Source organism: Bufo bufo, chromosome 1, assembly GCF_905171765.1.
Source record: "Bufo bufo chromosome 1, aBufBuf1.1, whole genome shotgun sequence".
Classification (NCBI taxonomy): Eukaryota; Metazoa; Chordata; class Amphibia; order Anura; family Bufonidae; genus Bufo; species Bufo bufo.
In genome coordinates this window covers 382,855,889-382,879,243 of record NC_053389.1, presented here as the reverse complement: position 1 = coordinate 382,879,243, position 23,355 = coordinate 382,855,889, and the positions used below count along the sequence as shown (strand labels likewise).

Sequence of the window (23,355 nt, the reverse complement as noted above, 5' to 3'; positions counted from 1 at the left end):
TCTGTCTTTGTACACGCCGCGCGTCTGCTGCGGCTTCCCGGGCTGACTGCGTCCTCTGGAGAGGAGGGGACGGGGTTGTCCTGAAGAAGCACAGTTTTCTATGTCAGCGTGTCTGCTTGGTTCTGGGGCTGCCGGGTCCATTATTATTAGAGGCCCCGGTTTCTCTGCAGCCTGTGACGGTAGGCTTCCCTGCAGTGGCCGGGGACGCAGGTGTGGGGGGCGTGGCCTGAGAGCGAGGGCCGTGGCTTGGGAGGATGGACGGGCACTGGAGCCGGCAGCATTTGGGGGTGGGGCTTGTGTTCGCCCCATCCCCACGTCAACGGCAGAGCAGTGCGAGCGTGTGCTCCGCCCACTTCCGATTTTTATCTTTTTATTTTTTTGGGGACTGCCGTTTGGAGGTACACAGGCTGGGTAAGTGTTGTTTGTCCCTTTGCAAGGCCTAACCTTCCCATTTGCCTCATTGGGGTGACAGGGGTGTCATTATGTCTGAACCCAGGTCCTGAAGCAGGCGGTCCCATCATGTCGCGCAAAATTTCCATCCCCTCAGTCAGACTCCCTCTGCTTTGCGTGTGCTGCGCCGCCATCAAGCGGCTTGACTCCGGACCAACCTATGGAAGAACTGGAATGGGCGCGTTCCCTGTCTAGGGTGGTACAGGATGTCTCCAATACCAACAAAGCTATTGCAGATATATTGGGGCGTTTGTCTGCAAGGCAGTCCTCTGACCGGTCCGACTCTGGGGATCATGGGGCTCGTGCCCATCGCGGCCGCCCCACAAAACGCGCCCAGAACTTCCAAAAGAAGTTCTGTGTCTCCCGTCTCCTCCTCCTGCTAGAGATTCTCACTCCGACATGTCCTCAGCTGAAGAGGCATGTTCCAAGGAGAGAGGGTCAGAAGAGGATGTTGTCTCACCAGAGGGTCAGTTGCCCAAACTATCCTCCATGGTGGACAATTTTATTATGGCAGTTATTGAGACGTTGCAGGTTGAAGATCCCGCTCTGTCATCTGTCAGCTCGGGTTTTTCCTTTAGAAGGTCCCGTTGCTCACACAAGTGTTTCCCCAACCACCAGGAGTTTGATTCCTCTCTCTCCAAGGAGTGGAATTTTCCAGATAGACGTTTTATGTTGCCAAAACGCTTTAACGTCCTTTATCCTTTTCCGGAGGATTTGACCAAGAAATGGTCGGCTCCACTTATAGTGGACCCGCCAGTTTCCCGCTTGGATAAACATACTACCTTGCCAATGGCGGATGGGGCTTCTTTTTCTGATATCAAAGATGAGAAGCTTTGAAGCAGTGGGCACAGCGCTTCAGCCGGTGTTTGCTTTTACATGGGTGAGCAAGGCTATGGGGGTGTGGGCAAATAACTTACGTTAGGGTCTTGAGTCAGGAGTCCCCTCGGAGGAACTTTCAGATGTGGCCCTGCAGCTCTCGCATGCCAGTGCATATATTTGTGAAGCATCTTTGGACATGGCCAGGTATATGACTCGCTTGTCAGCCCTGTTGGTGGCTATTCGCCGTACCTTATGGCTCTCATGCTGGGCGGCAGATAATGCCTCAAAGCGGACCCTGACGGCCCTCCCATTTACTGGCAGCAGACTTTTTGGTAAGCGCCTGGATGAGATCATTTCGGACGCTACAGGTGCTAAGAGCACCTATTTACCTCAGAACAGGGGGCGGTCTAATGAGCCTTTTTTTCGTCCCTTTCTGAGTTTTTCCGTCCCCAAGGGAGCGTCCGATAAGTCGGCCAGAAGCACAAGCCTTCCTTCAAGTCACGGCCTTCCTGGCATTCCCATCAACAGGGCTCCAAGTCCTTTAACCCTAAGAGCTCCGCTGCATGAAGGGCGGCGGCTGGCTTCATGTGTTTCGGCATGATTGGCTGGCTCACGTCTCAGATGCGTGGGTGAGGGAGGTCATTGCAGAGGGCTACAAGCTGGATTTCAAATCCTCCCCTCCGTCCTGTTTTTTTTCAGTCATCTCCTCTGGCCTCTCCCGCAGCCGCAGATTCTTTTTTTTTTTTTTCTGGCAATTCACACACGCCGCTGCAGCAAGGTGTGATTGTTCTGGTTCCTGCGCAAGACCGTTTTCAGGGGTTTTACTCCAGTCTCTTTGTGGTTTCCAAAAAAGAGGGGACGGTCCGTCCCATTCTAGACCTCATGGCGCTCAACCGTTTCATTCGCGTCCACAGATTCCGGATGGAGTCACTGAGGTCAGTCATTGCGTCCGTGGAACCGGGAGAGTATCTGTCCTCAATAGACATCAAGGACGCTTATCTTCACGTGCCCATATGAATCAGTCATCAGAGGTTTCTCCGGTTCACAGTGGGTCCATTTCACTACCAATTTGTAGCCCTCCCGTTCGGCCTGGCCACGGCTCCCATTGTCTTTACGAAAGTTCTGGCGGCAGTTATGGCCCTGCTCCATGCCAGGGGAGTCGTGGCGATCCCTTACTTAGACGACATCCTGGTGAAGGGTCCGCCGTTCCAAGGGACAGCAGACAGCCTGAGCATAGTCCGGGACACCCTGGAGCGCTTCGGATAGATCGTGAAGTCTTGTCTTTATCCATTGCAGCGATTGACTTATCTGGGCATGGTACTGGACACTTGTCAGGCCAAGGTGTTCTTGCCCTCTCCATCTTCAGATTCAGACTCATTGTTGCGGCCAGCTCCGGTTCCCATTCATCACTGCATGCGGGCTCTGGGGCACATGGTTTCTGCCTTTGAAGCAGTTTCCTATGCTCAGTTCCATACCAGAGCGCTTCAGCGAGCCATTCTGTCCAGCTGGGATTGCTCCCCAGACACCTTGGATCGGCCAATGTGTCTCCTTGCCCCAGTGCTCCGGGCCCTCAGATGTTGACATCAGGGCGTTCGTTTCTCCCTTTCCGTTGGAGGGTGTTAACAATGGACGGGGAGTGTTGGAAAATCTCTCGGTCCAGGGGGTATGGTCACGCGAGGAGCCCTGCCTTCCAATCAATGTTCTGGAGTTGAGGGCGATTCGGCTCATTGTACTCGCCGTAAAATCTGTTTCTCTTCCGTTCATTGGGGGACACAGCTCCCACCCAGCTTTTTGTTTATAGGCTTTTTCGGGCATGTGTGGTTCTGGGTTTGCACATAATGTGATTTTTCTTATGTCTGGTTTCTCCTACTGCTTTTGCACTAAACTGATTAGCTTGGTCCCTGCAGGAAGGGATCTAGCTGAAGAGTGAGGAGCTTACACTTTGTGTGCTTAGTGTCTGCCTTCTAGCGGCAACAGCTATACCCATGGTCAATGCCTGTGTCCCCCAATGAACGGAAGAGAAACAGATTTTACGGTGAGTACAAAAATCTCGTTTTTAGGGACCATTCACACAACCGTATGGTCACCGTACCTGTGTGACCTCTGTATTGTGGTGCGGACCCATTGGCTTGACATGTCCTATCTTTTGCGGTGCGGAGGCACAGACCCAAAAGCCCACAGAAGGGCTTCAGATTGTTTCTGTGGGCTTCTGATCTGTTCCTATGCACCACAAAAGATAGGAGGACATATCCTATCTTTTGCCGTATCTTGCCAATTGCTGACCCATTCAAGTCAATGCGTCCGCATCCGCGATGCGGAGTTCACACGGCCACTGCCGTGTTTCGCAAATAGCAATTTGCAACCATACTGGTTTGTAAATGGGCCCTTATTTGGTGGGTCTGTACGATTACTGCGATATCAAATGTGTACCGCTTTCAGAGAGCCATAACTTTTTATTATTCTTATAGTTCAGGTATAGTGCTTTATGTGATGTTATTATTATATTTTTTTGTGTAATTCTTTTTTTAATGTTGTTGTTCACAGTTTTTTGGTAGGCTCAATACGTCAAATCATTATTGGCAGTCAGAATTAAAGCAATCTCTCAGGCCCCTTTGAGAGAAGCGATCTAAAACTCAACTGGAAACATGGATGAGGTTTTTAAATGAGCGCACACATTGATGGGTCTAGTGTGTGTTTTTTTTTTTTTTTTTTTTCCTGCAGAGCTATTCATTTGAATTAGTAAGTCTTGCAGAAAAATCACACCAAGATAGAGCACACTATGGAGAATCGCCCCTGTGAACAGGTTCGGACTGGCCCACAGGGGTACAGGGGAATCCCCCGGTGGGCCCCTAGTCTCCCACCCCCTGCACAAGTGGCATATAATACAGTAGACTTACTGGACTTCATACATATATTCAATGTACAGCACCTCAACCAGCCTATGGTTCATATAAAAAACTTGTTAGATTATTCATTATATTTGAATGTATCTGTATGGTGGGCCCCCAAAATAAATTTTACTGGTGGGCCCTAGGTACCCCAGTCCGACACTGCCTGTGAATATGCCCTATGAATATAATGGGGCAGTGTCCAGTCCGGGTTTTATCAGTTTTAGTCTTGGACAGCGCCTGGGACCGACACATCGCTCATGTGAAAGCACCCATATGCTGTGCCTTTTGGTTTGACCTAATTGGCATATAGCCATGGACCTTTATTAGGCCCATGGCTGCCATGGCAACCTATTGGAGTCCTACAATGCACTGAAAGAGGGAGCTGCCTACCTTTGCCAAACAGTATCTACTGAGGTCACTACAGACCATGGAAGGTGTTAAACGGTCTGGCTAGAATGTTTCTCTGATTCCAGCCTGTACAGGAACAGTCTGGGTGTCAAACCATTGGGTTTGCATAGTGATTATGCAGGGACATCTTCTGTGCTTGTACCATCACTGTGATGTAAATTAGATATTTAACATTGGGTTTTCTAAACAAATTATTTTACGCTTGTTCATACTGTGCAGTTTTGATGCAGGTGCTTGCATCTCTCTTAGAATTATTAAATAATAATTAAAATAAAAAACCTTCATCTAAATTGGCACTGGGTGGATAAGGTCCCAGAGAGTGTAATTTTTCAGCGCTTTATATGTGTATCCCAGGGGTTACATGCTTTGTCTCTAGGTGGAGCCCATATAAAATAATGACTTACATGTGACTAAAATATATTTTAATTTTAAAGCATTATTTAATGCGCTTTCTCATTTTAGGACTATTCTTTATGTTGTCACATCTGGATGTAGGTACATTCCATATAAATATTAAAGGAGAGGGCCAACTTAATGAAAAGTGCTGTAAACGGCAGTACAGACTCTGCGCTGTGCATGTGCTACTTGTATATTGTTGGCGCAGCGTTACTCAGTGAAGGCTGCTGATGAACAGGACTAGTGTTGAGTGAACTGAAGTCCACAAAGTGGAATTTGATTGGAATTTCAGGGAACATTCAATATGCCTTGAAGTCGAATTTCTTCGTGCTTCATGGTAAGGCCGAATGCACACTGCCGTGGAACACAGACGTGAGCGGTCCGTGGTATCCCAACCTGGTATCCTGCTGACAGCAGGAGCGCACAGCGTCCTTGGTTGCTAGGACACTGTGCGCTTCATGCTGCCGCTGCACTACGATAATACACTTGTATAGATCATACCAGTGTATTACTGTAGTGCAGCGGCTGCATGAAGCGCACGGCGTCAAAGCAACCAATGCCGCTGTGTGCTCCTGCTCTCAGCAGGATGCCAGGCCGGGATACCACGGACCGCTCACGTTTGTGTTCCACGGCCGTGTGCATTCGGCTTAACAGATTTTCCCTGAATGGCGGATAAAAATAAAGATACTTGCCTCATTCGTTTGAGCCCAAAGAGCCGTCCGCTGCCATTTTGATTGAAAAAATCCTGTGCGCTGTGACGTATGATGTCACCATGCTGGCCAACATGATGACATCATCACGATCTGCATGAGATTTTGCGCTGGATCTACAATCAAGATGGTGGCAGCTGGCTCTTCACGATCAAATGGATGAGGGTATCATTTTATTTTTTTTATTTTACACTGTAGTATAGATGTCAGCTATGAACGCGGCATCTGAGAGGTACAATTGCCGTTCCCTGTCATTGCACCCACAACTTACAAAGAAATGTGCTTTGTGACAAAGTAATTAATCACAAAGCTAATTTTTTATTTTATTTTATTGTAAAATTTGGCGAAGCAGCCAAATTAAATTTTCCAATACTTCGCTCATCACTAAACAGGACACTGCCCCCTCCGTTAGTGGTCATGTACTGAACAGGCGCAATGTACAGACAGTGAAGAGACTGTATTGAAACAAGGGAGCGTGACTTCACATATCCAGACATCAGGGCAGATTCCTTTTATACCATTATATCGTTTTACAGCACTTTAAGAAAAAAATGTATAAGGTTGCCAGCTCCTTTAAGAGTAACACATAGTGGCCACTGTTAGGCCCCCTGCATACGAACGTGTGCACCCCGTGGTCGTGCTGCAATTCAGCCGCAGCAGATCGCGGACCCATTCACTTTAATGGGTCCGCGATCCGGCCGTTCCGCAAAAAGATAGGACATGTTCTATCTTTTTGCGGAACGGAAGTACGGGACGAAACCCCACGGAAGCACTCCGTAGTGCTTCCGAGGGGTCCCGTTCTGTGCGGCCGTTCCACAATTCTGGATTTGCAGACCCATTGAAGTGAATGGGTCCACATCCGGGATGCGGAATGCCCATGGAACAGCACCCGTGTATTGCGGATCCGCAAATACGGTCCGCAATACGGCAACTGGAAGCACACGTCCGTTTGCAGGGGGCCTTAGGCTGAGGTGCAGCAAGCATTCCAAATCTGCTCTGGTTTGTGGTTAGACTGCAGGTCTATGCATCATGGCCGTAATGTGTGGCATAATCTTTAGAAGTATAAATATGAATTTGAAGTCAAGTGCTGTGCTCATAAAATCTGCTGCATTGAATGATGGTACACAGCAGCTTGTACTCTACTAGACAAGGAGAACACTGTGCTTTGCCTTATCCGATTTCTTGAATTGCTGACATGTGCTCGGCTGCTGACAGCTCTACTAGATCGGATGGAATCTTTTTTAATAACTTCTCTTTAACACCCTCCTGGCTGGCTGTTTTTCCACCTTCCCAGAGCCATAACATTTTTATTTTTCCGTTGACCTATAAGGGCTTGTGTCTTGTGGTAAAAGTTGTACTTTTTAGTAGCACCATTTAATATTGCATACATTGTAGTGGGCATCTGGAAAAAAATCCAAATGGGGGGGGGGGGGGGGGGGGGGGGGGGGGAAAGCAATACCATAGTTGCATCGTCATATTCTGACCACTTTAACTTTTTTTTTTTTTTACTTCTTGCTGTGGTAGCCTTGAGCTCTTCTAAGGCTTTCCTGATATCAGTGCAGGAGAGCTATTGGAGCTTAAAGCTGCATTCCCAAGGAAAGGCCTGCTGGGATCACGGCATATGAGGGGTTAAATATCTGATCTGCATTAGCTCTGGTGTCTGCTGTGTAAAACGGCAGGCATCCAGCAGCTATGGCACCCATTCTGCTCCGGAGCAAGTGCCATCTTTAAAGCAACATACACAAGTTCCTTTTTTTCTTAAAGGGGGCTTGGCCAGGTTCTCTTTAGATTAGGGCAACTGTACAGTGGTTCAGCTAAACAGTATAGAACTAATGGTCCCCAGTCAGAGAGCCAGAAGACGCGTAACCTCACATGACTCCATACTGTTCTGTGGAGTTTTCTTTAATTTTTATAGTATTTGTAATACAATATAACTGGCACATCACCTTCCCATTTACATCCTTAAAGGGGTGGCCCCTTTCTGGCTACTTGTGACCAAAGATGACTACAGGTACATCTCAATAAATTAGATTATCATTGAAAAGTTAATTTATTTCCCAGTAATTCAATTTAAAAAATGAAATTCATATAGAGCAGCAGTACATGCACTACAGTATTTTAAGTATTGTTTATATGTTTTAATTTTGATAACGGCTTACAGCTAATGAAAACTCAAAAGTCAATATCTCAGAAACTTAGATAATTATATAAGACCAAGTAAAAAAAAAAGATTTTTCATACAGAAGTGTTGGCCTACTGAAAAGTATGTACAGTATATGCACTGATTACTTCGTGCTCCTTTTGCATGAATTACTGCATCAATGCTACGTGGCATGGAGCGATCAGCCTGTGGCACTGCTGCGGTGCTATGGAAGCCCAGGTTCCATCAGCTCGTCTGCATTGTTGAGTCTGGTGTCTGTCATCTTCCTCTTGACAATACCCTACTCTGTATGTAAGGAGTCTATATAATATGAGTTCAACTTCTTGAGTTGAATTACTGAAATAAATTAACTTTTCAATGATATTGTAATTTATTGAGATACACCTGTATATGGTACTTACTAATGTATTCTATGCCGTTTGCTATATTTCATAAGCCATACCCTCTTGTTAGGCAAATCTTCTGTGCTATCCGCACAGAGGTGCTGTCCGTAAGATGGCCGCTAATGGAGGGTCATGTGACCAGACACAGCACTCAGCCTCCTTTATTCAAACACTCTGCACCTGCACTAAACTCCCAAAAGTGCACATGCAGAAGGTACATGCAATGTATTTGAATAGAGAAGACCTCACATGGAGGTGATTTGCTTGGTCACATGACCCTCCATCAGCAGCCATCTTATGGACAAGACAAAAGACTTTGAAAACAAGGAGACATACCTTATGAAATATAGAAAATGGTGCAGAATTTCAACAAAGGCTATATTAGTAAGTGCCACATAATCATCTTACAAGCACAATGGGGGACGTTTACTAAAGGTTTTATGCTATTATTTTGGCGTAAAAAAAAAAAAAGGCACAGATTATGGCGCACGCCATATTTGCATAATATGCAGCTTTTTAAGCCTCTCAACACTTTTCCAAAGGGCTGAGAATAGGGGTCATTAGGGTCAAGGTTTCCATATCTCATGCCACTGGTGGTATACTTCTGATTTCTAGCTTTATATAAATCCAGTTGTTATATTCTAACTCTTAATTGTAGGAAATTGTGATGACACCTAGCAATAATGTTGTGTGCAAAAAACTAGTTGTAAAGACAAGGAATATAGGGATGGGAGGCATTCATAGACATAACAAGTGCATTCCCTATCACACAGTATAGGTCTAAGGCCTCTTTCACACGGGCGTCGCGTGTGAGGGCCGGACAAGATGCAGGTGCGTTGCGGGAAAATGCACGATTTTTCTTCTTTGAGGACCTGGGAGGAAAAGGACCTTTGGTGACGTCACTGCGCTCATCACATGGTCCATCACCATAGTGATGGACCATGTGATGAGTGCAGTGACGTCACCAAAGGTCCTTTTCCTCCCAGGTCCTCAAAGAAGACAAGCCGGGCTGCGCGAACAAGTGGATGAGGTGAGTTAATTTTTTTTTTTTTAACCCATCTATCCCTAATTTACTTAGCATTCTGTATTAAGAACAGGGTGGATAAAAATCAATGATTTAAAAAAAAAAAAAAAATCATTTTTTTAAATTTTTTATATAAAATGCTTTTTGAGGAAAATATATTACCATCCAAAGGTTATTCCATCATGAAATAAAGATTCGTTTTTTAATTATGTAGAATAAGGCTGTACGCGGACTCCCAAATTGTTGAATGGATTAGGCAGTGGCTGAGGGACAGGGTTGTAGTCAATGGAGTATATTCCGACCATGGTCTTGTTACCAGTGGGGTACCTCAGTGATCTGTTCTGGGACCCATATTGTTTAATATCTTTATCAGCGAAATTGCAGAAGGCCTCGATGGTAAGGTGTGTCTTTTTGCTGATGACACAAAGATTTGTAACAGGGTTGATGTTCCTGGAGGGATACACCAAATGGAAAAGGATTTAGGAAAACTAGAGGAATGATCAAAAATCTGGCAACTAAAATGTAATGTTGACAAGTGCAAGATAATGCACCTGGGGCATAAAAACCCAAGTGCATAATATACAATCAGTGATACAGTCCTAACCTCAGTATCTGAGGAAAGGGATTTTGGGGTCATTATTTCAGAAGACTTAAAGGTAGTCAGACAATGTCATAGAGCAGCAGGAAATGCCAGCAGAATGCTTGGGTGTATAGGGAGAGGCATTACCAGTAGAAAGAGGGAGGTGCTCATGCCGCTCTACAGAGCACTAGTGAGACCTCATTTGGAGTATTGTGCTCAGTACTGGAGACCATATCTCCAGAAGGATATTGATACTTTGGAGAGAGTTCAGAGAAGAGCTACTAAACTAGTACATTGATTGCAGGATAAAACTTACCAGGAAAGATTAAAGGACCTTAACATGTATAGCTTGGAAGAAAGACGAGACAGAGGGGATATGATAGAAACTTTTAAATACATAAAGGGAATCAACAAGGTAAAAGAGGAGAGAATATTTAAAAGAAGAAAAATTGCTACAAGAGGACATTGTTTTAAATTAGAGGGGCAAAGGTTTAAAAGTAATATCAAGAAGCATTACTTTACTGAGAGAGTAGTGGATGCATGGAATAGCCTTCCTGCAGAAGTGGTAGCTGCAAATACAGTGAAGGAGTTTAGGCATGCATGGGATAGGCATAAGGCCATCCTTCATATAAGATAGGGCCAGGGGCTATTCATAGTATTCAGTATATTGGGCAGACTAGATGGGCCAAATGGTTCTTATCTGCCGACACATTCTATGTTTCTATATGTGTAATTTTTTTGGGTAAATAAATTCCATTAATCCATTCACAATGTCATGCTCTTCCAGAGGTTTTTGTAAGATTATTGGGCAGTTTCTCTGCCTACAAGATATTATCACAGATGCTTGGTTTACTTTTGCAGTTCACTGAATTTAACTCAGCAGAGATCACATGCCTCTTCTTCACAGCAAAAATGTTATAACATGAACAGAGTTGAGAAAAATACCTTAATCCTAACTTCTACAAACCTATGAATGCAGAATCAACCTAATCAAACTAATATGAAAAGTTGTTATTCTAAAAATCTTCATCTACTTGCATATTATAAGTTATACCAGCAAGATTTAGTCTTTATGTAGAAAACTATGATTTAAATCAAGCCTTACTGACTAGTGATTTAAATTGTGATTTAAATCATTTTGATTTAAATCAAATCCACCCTGATTAAGAATGCTATTATTTTCCCTTATAACCATGTTATAAGGGAAAATAATAAAGATCAGGTCCCCATCCCGATCGTCTCCTAACAACCATGAGTGAAAATCGCACCGCATCCGCACTTGCTTGCGGATGCTTATGATTTTCACGCAGCCCCATTCACTTCTGTGGGGCCTGCGTTGCGTAAAAAAAGCACAATATAGAGCTTATATAGTGATTTTCACACATCACTGCTCATGTGCACAGCCCCATTGGAGTGAATGGGTCCGGATTTAGTGCGGGTGCAATGCGTTCACCTCACGCATTGCACCCGCACGGAATTCTCGCCCGTGTGAAAGGGGCTAAAGGGTAGGGCTACACTGAGCCTTTTTCTAGCACTACTGATTGATTTTAACTATTGCTCTACAGTTTCAGTCCAAATGAAATGAACTCCGTTAAATGCAATCTTGTGGACTGCAACTGTCAGTCAGTAGCATTATTAAAAGTCGCGGTCTAAAGGGACTCTAACATCACAATAACAAAATCTTGTTTCCACTGCTTGCCAAAACTTTGGACAGTGCCATATTAAAGAGGACCTTTCACTACAATAAAAAATCTAAACTAAGCATACAGACATGGAGAGCGGCGCCCAGGGATCTCCCTGCACTTACTATTATCCCTGGCCGCCGCTCCGTTCTCCTGGTATAGGCTCCGGTATCATCAGATTTTTGGCTCAACTGGGAGGAGCCTGCCGGCATCTCCTTATCCCAGCCTGGAGTGCTGGCCAATCGCAGCGCTCAGCTCATAGCCTGAGAGAAAAAAACCTCTCAGGCTATGAGCTGAGCGCTGGGAGATCCCTGGGCGCCGCTCTCCATGTCTGTATGTTTAGTTTAGATTTTTTATTGTAGTGAAAGGTCCTCTTTTAACTCCAGTCTGCTACTGTGCTCACAAGGAGTTCCCTTTTTATTCAGATAGAAATTAAGCTGAGCTATAGTCATTAGGCAGTTATTTATAAGGTAGACCATAAATCCTATTCCAAACATAGCATTATAAATCATGATAATACCTTGTGCCCCTGCAAGTCCAGAACGGAGGATCACGCTCACACGGCACTTGATTCCCGCAATGGACTCGCATGTGTGAAACTGCCCTAACTGTGAACACCGGATTAAGAATTCTGTTCTAATTAGTGAATCTGATCCCACTATGTGCAGACTATTTCTACTAGTAGGGTAGGTAATAGTAAGTTATATTGGCCATTGCCACTTATGCTGTATAACTAGTCATGGCAGCTATTTAATTGTATCTTATACAATGTCATAAAATTATAGTATTTCAATATATTTTTGTTTCTCATAGTGCAAAATCTGCAGCCCCTATTGCAGTAATGGTCCTTGTAATGACCATAAATTTGTCTAACTATATTTCTCCTTTCTACAGAGATTAAAGCTCACCTCTGTGAAACATCTAGTAAAACTGGACAAAGTGTAGGTAAGTTCTGGTAAACCTGTGGTTAGCATTAGAGAGAGGGGACGTGGTTTAAATAAAACGGTTTTCACATTGTGTATGCCAGTCCTAGGCTGGTGCCGGGACTGTAAAATAGTGAAACTGGAAGACTTTATTAAAGAGAGGCAACATATAGAATTGATTTTATTTGCTGGATCTGTGCTCTGATAGCAAGCCTCCCCCTTCTGTGCAGATGTGTGGATATAGCAGAGGCACAGGACCTGCTTCTCTGTGTGTGACAAGTAGGAGGTGGTACTGTTAAAGGATAACTGTCATATTTTCATCAAAAAATCAACTTCAGCATATGTTACTGCTGCAGCAGCATTATGCATAAAGCAATCTTTAGTTTTTTCACTTACCACTGTTTTCCTTGAGTTTTCCCCTTTAGTTACGGCTGTTTTGAATCCTACATTATGAGGATCTTCTCAAGATGGCTCCTCTGCCAGTTCTCTGAGGCCAAAACTGCATTCCCTCAGGTCACATACAAACTTGCTGTAGCCAGCAGCTTCCTGACAGCCAATCAGATTGGATTATTGAGAGACACGCCTCCTCACTCTGAAGCCTAATGCAGGCATGCAGTGTGAAGAACAGCCCCTCTGTCTTCCTAGCCGGATGACCCATAGCAATGGTTTGTTAAGAGAGCAGTGGAAAGGGACAGGAGACATTAATAAAAGCTGTTATTATAAGGTAATTACAGATCTTTTGGCAGTCATCAGATCTTTTGGCAATCCTTGACAGACTAACTCAGCACTAATAAACTAGCAAATAAAAAAATATGACAGTTCTCTTTTAAGGCTGCTCATCACACAAAGCTGAACCCCTGGCTTCATTTGTAAGGTCAGCGTTACATGGCCATATATGGACTCCTAATTACAGTGGGACATGGAGGAGAAGCGGAATCTTTTATTTAAAAGATTCCACGGGAATTATGTAAAATGGCCCACCTGCACTGTATTACAATAGATGGTAATGTTGTCCTGCCTACAATATGCCATCATGGCTGAGCAGCCTGATAGAAAAACTCCTCAATATGTAGTATACGTAAGTGCTAGTGCTAGAGTGTAGTGATGTCCTGCACCCTCAGGCAGCTCTGCAAGGGGAGGTCTGCTCACATTCTAGGACAGGTTGCTGGCAGCCATTTTAAATCGTTCCCAGAGAACCCCTTTAAGGAAGTGTTTGGACATACTTCCTTTGATGTTGTAGAATCCATTTCCAATATTAATTAAAGAGGTAGAGTAGAGTGGATCTCTTGAAAGCAGACCTCAATAGTATGAAGTATTATATTTATAAAAGCTTACCCACAGCATTAAAATACAAATCTGTGTGTATGAGAGAAGATACATACTAAGACAACACTATTCTGTTTGGTCTGATTCAGATGGCTGTATTACAAATAGTCCGTGTTGCGGCCACAAAATACCTATATAATTTTTAATACGCAGGGAGGTCTGTATGTCTGCATAGGACATGAACCTGACAACTATTGAAGATTATTGTCTTCAGATCCATGTTCATTGAGATACAGACTGAAGTAGTGCATGCCCTAAGTTTTTTCGACACTCCAAAAAAGAGGTGTGAGCTGCATCATTTATTTCTGTAGGTCGTGTGTGCAGTCATCTGAATCAGGCCTTTTAGACGCATCAGATCACTTGTCAGAAAGCCCTAAGACCCCTGAGAACATTGATGGGCTGCAGCAGTCATGTGCCACATCCTGTCATGTCACCGCTGTTGTATACAAACTGTGGCAGGAGAACCAGACCAAAGCTATTTTAGGGCTTGTCTGATATTTTTAATCCCCAACTCCTTTAATATTTTTTATCTGACCTTTTTATTTATGTTTTTTTTTTTTTTTTGTGTGTATAAACCAGATGAACTTTTTCAGAAGGTCGCAGAAGACTATGTGAATTATAGTAATTTCCAAGTCCAAACAGGTGGGTATAATAACCGCCTATTGCATAGCCTTTTCTATTTAAAGGAAGCCTATCACCTGAGAAATCTGTATTACCCCAAGCCCAATGGGGGAGATTTATCAAACTAGTGTAAAGAAAAACTGGCTTAGTTGCCTATAGCAACCAATCAGATTCCACATTTCATTTTCCAAAGGAGCTCTGAACTTTTGCTATGGGCAACTAAGTCAGTTTTCCTTTACATCGGTTTCGATAAATCTACTCCTATAATCTATCTATTAATCCTTCCGGGTCTAATAAACATACCTTTTGTTTGTCAATCGTTGACGCATCTTTGAGTAAAGCTCTTTTTTTGGGGATGAAAAGGACTGGGTGCTTTCCTTTGGTGCACCAGGGATCGGTAGAGTCCGGAGTGTTGGAACCTCACCAGTCGGATATTAATGACCTAACCTGAGGAGAAGTCCTCAATATCGGGAACCTTTAAATGCTCACCTGAGCAGGTTGTGCTAATGGCAGGCACAACACTGGTAGAGTGTAATGCTGGGCCAGCCGCAGCCATCCTCGAAACTAGGGGGTGAGGGTTTGGTGGCAAGCACTTCCATGTAGTAATGTAGTAGTACTTGCAGAAAAACAGCAGTACCGGTCCACTTGCTGGAAATTCTGTACAGTTTAAGCTTGTATAAAACAGTAATTTTCTTGCCCAGTGCTGAAACATAAAGCCTGCAATACAGAAATTGACTGTTTTTATACCAGCTTGAACTGGACATTTCCAACAAGCACCATGAATGCCTGTTTTTCTCCAAGTATACACTGCAATCAAACAACTGCAGAGGACACTGGGAGGAGAATACGGCAGAGCTATGGTGCAGCAAAAGGACACAGCCCCGCCCTCTGTGCACTGAATTGCTAATTTGCATACCGAATAAGAAAGCTTTCTCTCAAAGATGCAGGTACAGACTGAAAAAGCAATGAGTATGTTTATTAGACCAGGAAGGAGCATTTGGATTAGCTTAAAGGGGTTGTTTCCTCATGGACAATGGGGGCATATCGCTAGGTTATGCCCCCATCGTCTTATAGGTGCGAGTCCCACCACTGGGACCTGCACCTATATCGAGAACGGGGCCCCGCAAGTGAAGGAGGGCACACTGTGCATGCGCAGCCGCCCTCCATTCATTTTCTATGGGGCCGGTGAAAATAGCCAAGCGCTGGCTCGGCTATTTCCGTTGGCCCCATGGAAATGAATGGGAGTGGGGGCCACCCATGCGCAGTACGCTCCCATTCACTTCTATGGGGAGGCGGCGTGGTGGTGGCCAGACCGGAGTCCTTCAGCCACCACCTTGCGGAGCTCCATTCTCTATATTGATGCGGGTCCCAGCGGTGGGACCCGCACCTATCAGACAATGGGGGCATACCCTAGTGATATGCCCCCATTGTCCATGATGAGACAACCCCTTTAATACTGATTTTTCAGGTGGTAGCCTTTAAAAGGTTTTCACCAGCCCTACCTTTTTAAAGGGGTTATCCCACGAAATGTATTTATCACATATCCACAGGATAGATGGTAAATGTCCAGCCACTGGAACCCCTGCCAATCCTGAGAATGCAGTGTCCTTGAGTCTCCTCTTTAACTGGATAATCATGAAATCAAAATTTGCAGGTCACTGCATGGACCACAGAGATGTGTTTTTTCTTTTTTCTTTACCAAGTGTAAAGCAGTATAGTGCACTCACTACACAGTTTTCTCATGTGAGCAGATCACAGGCTGTTTGTGCAGATCTACACATTAGGCTGGTTTCACACAGGCGTCACGTTTTGGCTCAGGATGCGTCCTGGGTGCATTGCGGCAAACCCGCACGAGTAGGTACCCAATTGCAGTCAGTTTTGACTGCGATTGCGTTCCGTTGTTAAGTTTTTATCGCACGGGTGCAATGTGTTTTGCACGCGCGTGATAAAAAACAGAATGTGGTATCCAGACTCGAACTTCTTCACTGAAGTTCAGGTTTGGGTTCAAGGTTGTGTAGATGTAATTATTTTCCCTTATAACATGGTTATAAGGGAAAATAATAGCATTCTTTAATACAGAATGCTTAGTAGAAGGTCAATTGAGGGTTAAAAAAAAAATAAAAATGAACTCACCTCCTCCAATTGATCGCGTACCTGCCGGTCTCCTGTTCTTTCTTCAGGACCTGTCAAAGGACCTGTGGTGACGTCACTGAGCTCATCACATGGTCCATCACCACGGTGATGGACCATGTGATGTGACGTCACCACAGGTCCTTTAGCCGGCAGCTCATGATTAAAGAAGTAAGAAGAGATCGCCAACTACGTGATCAAGAGGAGGAGGGGAGTTATTTTTAAAAAATAATTTAACCCTCAATTGACCTTCTACTAAGCATTCTGTATTAAAGAATGCTATTATTTTCTCTTATAACCATGTTATAAGGGAAAATAATACAGTGAATAGACTGTCATAGCAACCATGCGAGAAAATCGCACTGCATCCGCACTTGCTTGCGGATGCTTGCGATTTTCACGCAGCCCCATTCACTTCTATGGGGCCAGCATTGCGTGATAAACGCACAATATAGAGCATGCTGCGATTTTCACGCAGCGCACAAGTGATGCGTGAAAATCACTGCTCATGTGCACAGCCCCATAGAAGTGAATGGGTCCGGATTCAGTGCAGGTGCAAGGCGTCCACCTCACGCATTGCACCCGCACGGAAATCTCGCCCGTGTGAACCCAGCCTTATACACACAGTGTACACCAGTCTCTGACTCAGCTGGCTAGAGCCCAACAGTAAAATTTACTTTGAGGACCTACCATATGGATGCATCCAAATATTAAATGCTCACACAGCAGAAGCAAAATGATTGAGGATCCCTGCAGTGAGAAGGCAAGTCCTTGGAAAAAGAGGATACTGGCTGGCCTGCCTCTGTACCTACAGTCGTGGCCAAAAGTTTTGAGAATGACACAAATATTAGTTTTCACAAAGTTTGCTGCTAAACTGCTTTTAGATCTTTGTTTCAGTTGTTTCTGTGATGTAGTGAAATATAATTACACGCACTTCATACGTTTCAAAGGTTTTTTTCGACAATTACATGACATTTATGCAAAGAGTCAGTATTTGCAGTGTTGGCCCTTCTTTTTCAGGACCTCTGCAATTCGACTGGGCATGCTCTCAATCAACTTCTGGGCCAATTCCTGACTGATAGCAACCCATTCTTTCATAATCACTTCTTGGAGTTTGTCAGAATTAGTGGGTTTTTGTTTGTCCACCCTCCTCTTGAGGATTGACCACAAGTTCTCAATGGGATTAAGATCTGGGGAGTTTCCAGGCCATGGACCCAAAATGTCAACGTTTTGGTTCCCGAGCCACTTAGTTATCACTTTTGCCTTATGGCACGGTGCTCAATCGTGCTGGAAAATGCATTGTTCTTCACCAAACTGTTGTTGGATTGTTGGAAGAAGTTGCTGTTGGAGGGTGTTTTGGTACCAGTCTTTATTCATGGCTGTGTTTTTGGGCAAAATTGTGAGTGAGCCCACTCCTTGGATGAGAAGCAACCCCACACATGAATGGTCTCAGGATGCTTTACTGTTGGCATGACACAGGACTGATGGTAGCGCTCACCTTTTCTTCTCCGGACAAGCCTTTTTCCAGATGCCCCAAACAATCGGAAAGAGGCTTCATCGGAGAATATGACTTTGCCCCAGTCCTCAGCAGTCCATTCACCATACTTTCTGCAGAAGATCAATCTGTCCCTGATGTTTATTTTGGAGAGAAGTGGCTTCTTTGCTGGCCTTCTTGACACCAGGCCATCTTCCAAAAGTCTTCGCCTCACTGTGCGTGCAGATGCGCTCACACCTGCCTGCTGCCATTACTGAGCAAGCTCTGCACTGGTGGCACTCTGATCCCGCAGCTGAATCCTCTTTAGGAGACGATCCTGGCGCTTGCTGGACTTTCTTGGACGCCCTGAAGCCTTCTTAACAAGAATTGAACCTCTTTCCTTGAAGTTCTTGATGATCCTATAAATTGTTGATTGAGGTGCAATCTTAGTAGCCACAATATCCTTGCCTGTGAAGCCATTTTTATGCAACGCAATGATGGATGCACGCGATTCTTTTAAGGTCACCATGGTTAACAATGGAAGAACAATGATTTCAAGCATCACCCTCCTTTGAACATGTCAAGTCTGCCATTTTAACCCAATCAGCCTGACATAATGATCTCCAGCCTTGTGCTCGTCAACATTCTCACCTGAGTTAACAAGAAGATTACTGAAATGATCTCAGCAGGTCCTTTAATGACAGCAATGAAATGCAGTGGAAAGTTTTTTTTGGGATTAAGTTAATTTTCATGGCAAAAAAGGACTATGCAATTCATCTGAACACTCTTCATAACATTTTGGAGTATATGCAAATTGCTATTATAAAAACTTAAGCAGCAACTTTTCCAATTTCCAATATTTATGTAATTCTCAAAACTTTTGGCCACGATGGTAGAAGTCATCTCAGCCAGCTAATGCATCTATAATAAACTGGGTAGTTTGCTAATTAATTTACCCAGTTTTATAGGAACATAGGTTGGAGTGCTGTTGGAGTGCTCTACAGTTAGGTCCATATAGATTTGGACAGAGACAACATTTTTATAATTTTTGTTCTGTACATTACCACAATGGATTTTGAACAAAACCATTCAGATGCAGTTGAAGTTCAGACTTTCAGCTTTAATTCAGTGGGATGAACAAAATGATTGCATAAAATGTGAGGCAGTAAAGCATTTTTTAAACTCCATCCCTTCATTTCAGGGGCTCAAAAGTAATTGGACACATTAAATAATTGTAAATAAAATGTTAATTTCTAATACTTGGTTGAAAACCCTTTGTTGGCAATGACTGCCTGAAGTCTTGAACTCATGGACATCACCAGACACTGTGTTTCCTCCTTTTTAATGCTCAGCCAGGCCTTTACTGCAGCGGTTTTCAGTTGCTGTTTGTGGGCCTTTCTGTCTGAAGTTTAGTCTTTAACAAGTGAAATGCATGCTCTATTGGGTTCAGATCAGGTGACTTGGCCATTCAAGAATATTCCACTTCTTTGCTTTAATAAACTCCTTGCTTTGGCTTTATGTTTTGAGTCATTGTCCATCTGTATTATACTGTGTGCTCAAATCCAGCCAAACTGATTGGTCGGCGTTTCATGTCTCTGAAAACCCCAGAATTCATCTGGCTGCTTCTGTCCTGTGTCACATCATCAATAAACACTAGGGACCCAGTGCCACTGGCAGCCATGCATGCCCAAGCCATCACACTGCCTCCGACGTGTTTTACAGATGATGTGGTATGCTTTGGATCATGAGCTGTACCATGCCTTCGCCATACTTTTTTCTTTCCATCATTCTGGTAGAGGTTGATCTTGGTTTCATCTGTCCAAAGAATGTTCTTCCCAGAAGTGTACGTTTTTTTTTTTTTTTTTGTAAGATGGTTTTTTTTTAAAATATTTTTTTAAGCAAAGTCCAATCTAGCCTTCTTATTCTTGAGGCTTATGAGTGGCTTGCACCTTGCAGTGAACCCTCTGTATTTACTTTCATGCAGTCTTCTCTTTATGGTAGATTTGGATATTGATACGCCTATATCCTGGATAGTGTTATTCACTTGGTTGGCTGTTGTGAAGGGGTTTCTCTTCACCGTGGTAATTATTCTGGGATCATCCACCACTGTTGTCTTCCGTGGGCGTCCAGGTCTTTTTGCATCGTTGAGGTCACCAGTGCTTTCTTTCTCAGGATGTACCAAACTGTAAATTTTGCCACTCCTAATAGTGTAGCAATTTCTCGGATGGGTTTTTCCTGTTTTCGCAGATAAAGGATGGCTTGTTTCACCTGCATGGAGAGCTCTTTTGACCGCATGTTTACTTCTCAGCAAAATCTTCAAAATGCAAGCACCACACCTCAGATCAACTCTAGGCCTTTTATGTGCTTCAGTGAGAATGAAATCATGAAGGAATTGCCCAGACATGCCCTTGAAACAGCCTTTGAGTCAATTGTCTAATTACTTTTGGCCCCTTTAAAAACGGTGCCACATATAGGAGCTGAAACTACTAAACCCTTCATCCAGTTTTAAAGGGATTCTGTCATGACATTTTAGGCCTATAACCTAAACATATGGCCAGGTCCGTACTAATAACCTGAATCCGAAACGGTCCTTATTAAATCTGCCTGTGGCTCTATTAGCACACAAAACTGTTTTTTATAACCTGTTAATGTGCTAATAGAGCCACAGGCATATTTAATAAGGACCGTTTCGGATTCAGGTTATTAGTACGGACCTGGCCATATGTTTAGGTTATAGGCCTAAATTGTCATGACAGAATCCCTTTAATGTGGATACCCTCAAATGAAAGCTAACAGTCTGGACTTTATGTCCATATCCATTATATAACTAACTTGAATATGTTTTAGTAAACAGGTAAAAAATTTAATAACATTTGTGTCAGTGTCCAAATATATATGGAACTAACCGGATATGTAGTACAGTAACTCTCCTGTATCATGTCACTTGTGCCAGAGGGTAGGAGGCTAGGGGCCCACCGGGGGATTCACCTGTACCCCTTGGGGGCCAGTCCGAGCCTGGCGTACACTATGGAGTGCCTGCATGTTTTTCTTTTTCTTCCAGTGATTATCCCTCTCTGAATGGGGCATTAGTGTGCATATCTTTCTACTGCTCCATTGACTTCTATGGGATTGGTGGAGCAGGCAGATGCCCGCGAACTGATATTTATCACCTATCCTGTGCACACATGACTAAAATGCTGCAGATTTTTTGCAGCAGAACAAAAACACCAGATAGTGATTTTTTTATTTTTTTTTGTGTGTGTGGATGCTGCTATTTCACTGTTTTCATGGCAAAGGGTGAAATCTGCAATGAAAATCTGCTGTGTAAATTCTCATGCTGCAGACTTATAATCTGCACCGCAGGTCAGTTTCTTCTGCCACATGTGGATAAGAATTGCTTGAAAACTTGTTCATTTTGCTGGTGTTGTACAGATCATCCATGTGAAAATCCATGATGGCAAATCTGTAGCATTTCAGTCACATGGGGACCAGAAAGTGGGATTTTGTTTGGCCAGAAGCCTGACAGTCATGGAAGCCCAGCCACATGGGTACTGTACAGAATACAAGAACATCATAGTCTCTATAGATCTATTATGTGGTAAGTTTCCACTGGACTCGGAGGTCGAGTGGAGAGGTGGACCAAAGGCACAAAGACGCAACCAGAGATTTACAAACCAATAGTTTTTTTTTATTATTATTGTGACAACGTGTTTTTGGGTTCTGCGGACCCCTTTTTTTCCAAGTCTTGTGTCACCATGTTGACCGTATAGAGTAGTGATCCTGGACTTCCAGGAAGCCACATTTGCTGACCCAGACGGCAGCTTTGCCCCTGCCAAAGGTGAACACGGACGCAATCGGCAGCACCAACCATCTATACTTAATCACTCCTATTCGCCTTCTTTGTGGTTGCACCCAATAATAGATGCAACAAAAACAGGTGAGCTGAACAACTCTTCCTGTGTTTGGAGGCTTTTTTTTTTTAACTTACTTACCCTATGAGTGCCTTTTTCCTCCTGTGGCCACATTTTGCTACATATATTATGCTTATTGACAACTGAGTATGCATCACTTGAAAGAAGCAGAATCATTGACTTGCTATGTCTGCTGTGATTGGTATTAACAGTTGGGCTCCGCCATGCAGACAATTACGCTGTGATCTTTAACTTACTTGACCTCACATACAATATTAATGTCAGGGACCGCTGCATGAAGTTTAATCTTTATTTAAAGGGAACACCAGTGGAAATCTCTTTTCTAATATGCTCCACTTCAGCTTGAGTATATGCAGATGACCAAGTATAAGAAAGCACTTACAAATATTAAAGGGGTTCTCTCATTTCCACAAACTGCATTTATTATGTAGAGAAAGCTAATATAAGTCACTTACTAATATATTGTGATTGGATATATCTCCTGCTTTCTTGGCTGGATTCATTTTTCCTTCACATTATACACTGCTTGTTTCCATAGTTATGGCCACACTGCAATCCAGCAATGGTGGTCGTGCTTGCACACTATAAGAAAAAGCAACATCCTATGCATACTCCCACAGTCCTGGCCACCAGAGAGGCTGACGCTTTTTCCTATAGTGTGCAAGCACGACCACCACTGCTGGATAACAGGGTGGTCATAACCATGGAAATGAGTAGGGTATAATGTGATGGTAAAATGAATCCAGCCAGCAAAGGAAGCAATATGGAGAATCACAATACATTAGTAAGTGCCTTGTATTAACTTTGTCTACATGATAAATGCCACTTGCTGAAGTGCGACAGACCCTTTTAACGTGCATTTTCACTCTATACAAATATGACACACTTGTTTCTAATATTTGCAGAGCCAAAAGGAGTGGACTTGGACTCTAGGAGAGACTTGACTTCTTATGCCTGCTGCCATCACTAGAGAAGAATGAGCATATGTCCTTTACATCTCTTGACTGTCTTTGTGCTAATAATATATATAATTATTTTTTTCTTCTTTAAAGTATATGGTGTGTTGACATCTGCCCAGTTATTGCAACATCAAGCGTCCATGCCTTCTTTGGTAGAAGTTGCCATCTTCCATGTATGCCAAATAAGCTATTTATGCACGCTATGTGATGTAACATAAAGGGACAATGTTACATTGAACATAAATGATGGAAAAGGAAAACCTCTTGACACACTGGGCGTCTTAGTCATTTGCAAAGAAAAAAAAAAAGAAAAAACTTGTAAGGGTTAGATAGTTTCTTATAACAGAAACTTTGCGCAAGAATGCAGTAAGAGGACTACACAATCAACTGGACAGTGCAGTTTCTTAGCAGACTGGGTGGGTCACGGCAGAGGTGTTTGTTCCTCCAGGCAGTGAAGACTGAATGTGTTTTCCAATAAAATTTCAT

At 43.6% G+C, this 23,355-nt stretch overlaps 1 protein-coding gene across 2 annotated transcripts in view; it reads left to right on the top strand.

The window, feature by feature from the left end:
* The window catches only part of RAB24 (RAB24, member RAS oncogene family), a 52,396-nt gene extending 29,143 nt beyond the window's left edge, over nt 1-23,253 (top strand). Inside the window, exons 6-8 of one of the 2 annotated variants that reach the window (XM_040405368.1) lie at nt 12,399-12,449; nt 14,333-14,395; nt 22,816-23,253. In XM_040405368.1, coding sequence (XP_040261302.1) covers nt 12,399-12,449; nt 14,333-14,395; nt 22,816-22,880 — 179 coding nt within the window. In that variant the 3' untranslated portion in view covers nt 22,881-23,253. The remainder of the gene's footprint in view (nt 1-12,398; nt 12,450-14,332; nt 14,396-22,815) is intronic. The other variant, XM_040405375.1, reaches the window with a different exon arrangement.
* The last annotated feature ends 102 nt before the right edge of the window (nt 23,254-23,355 follow it).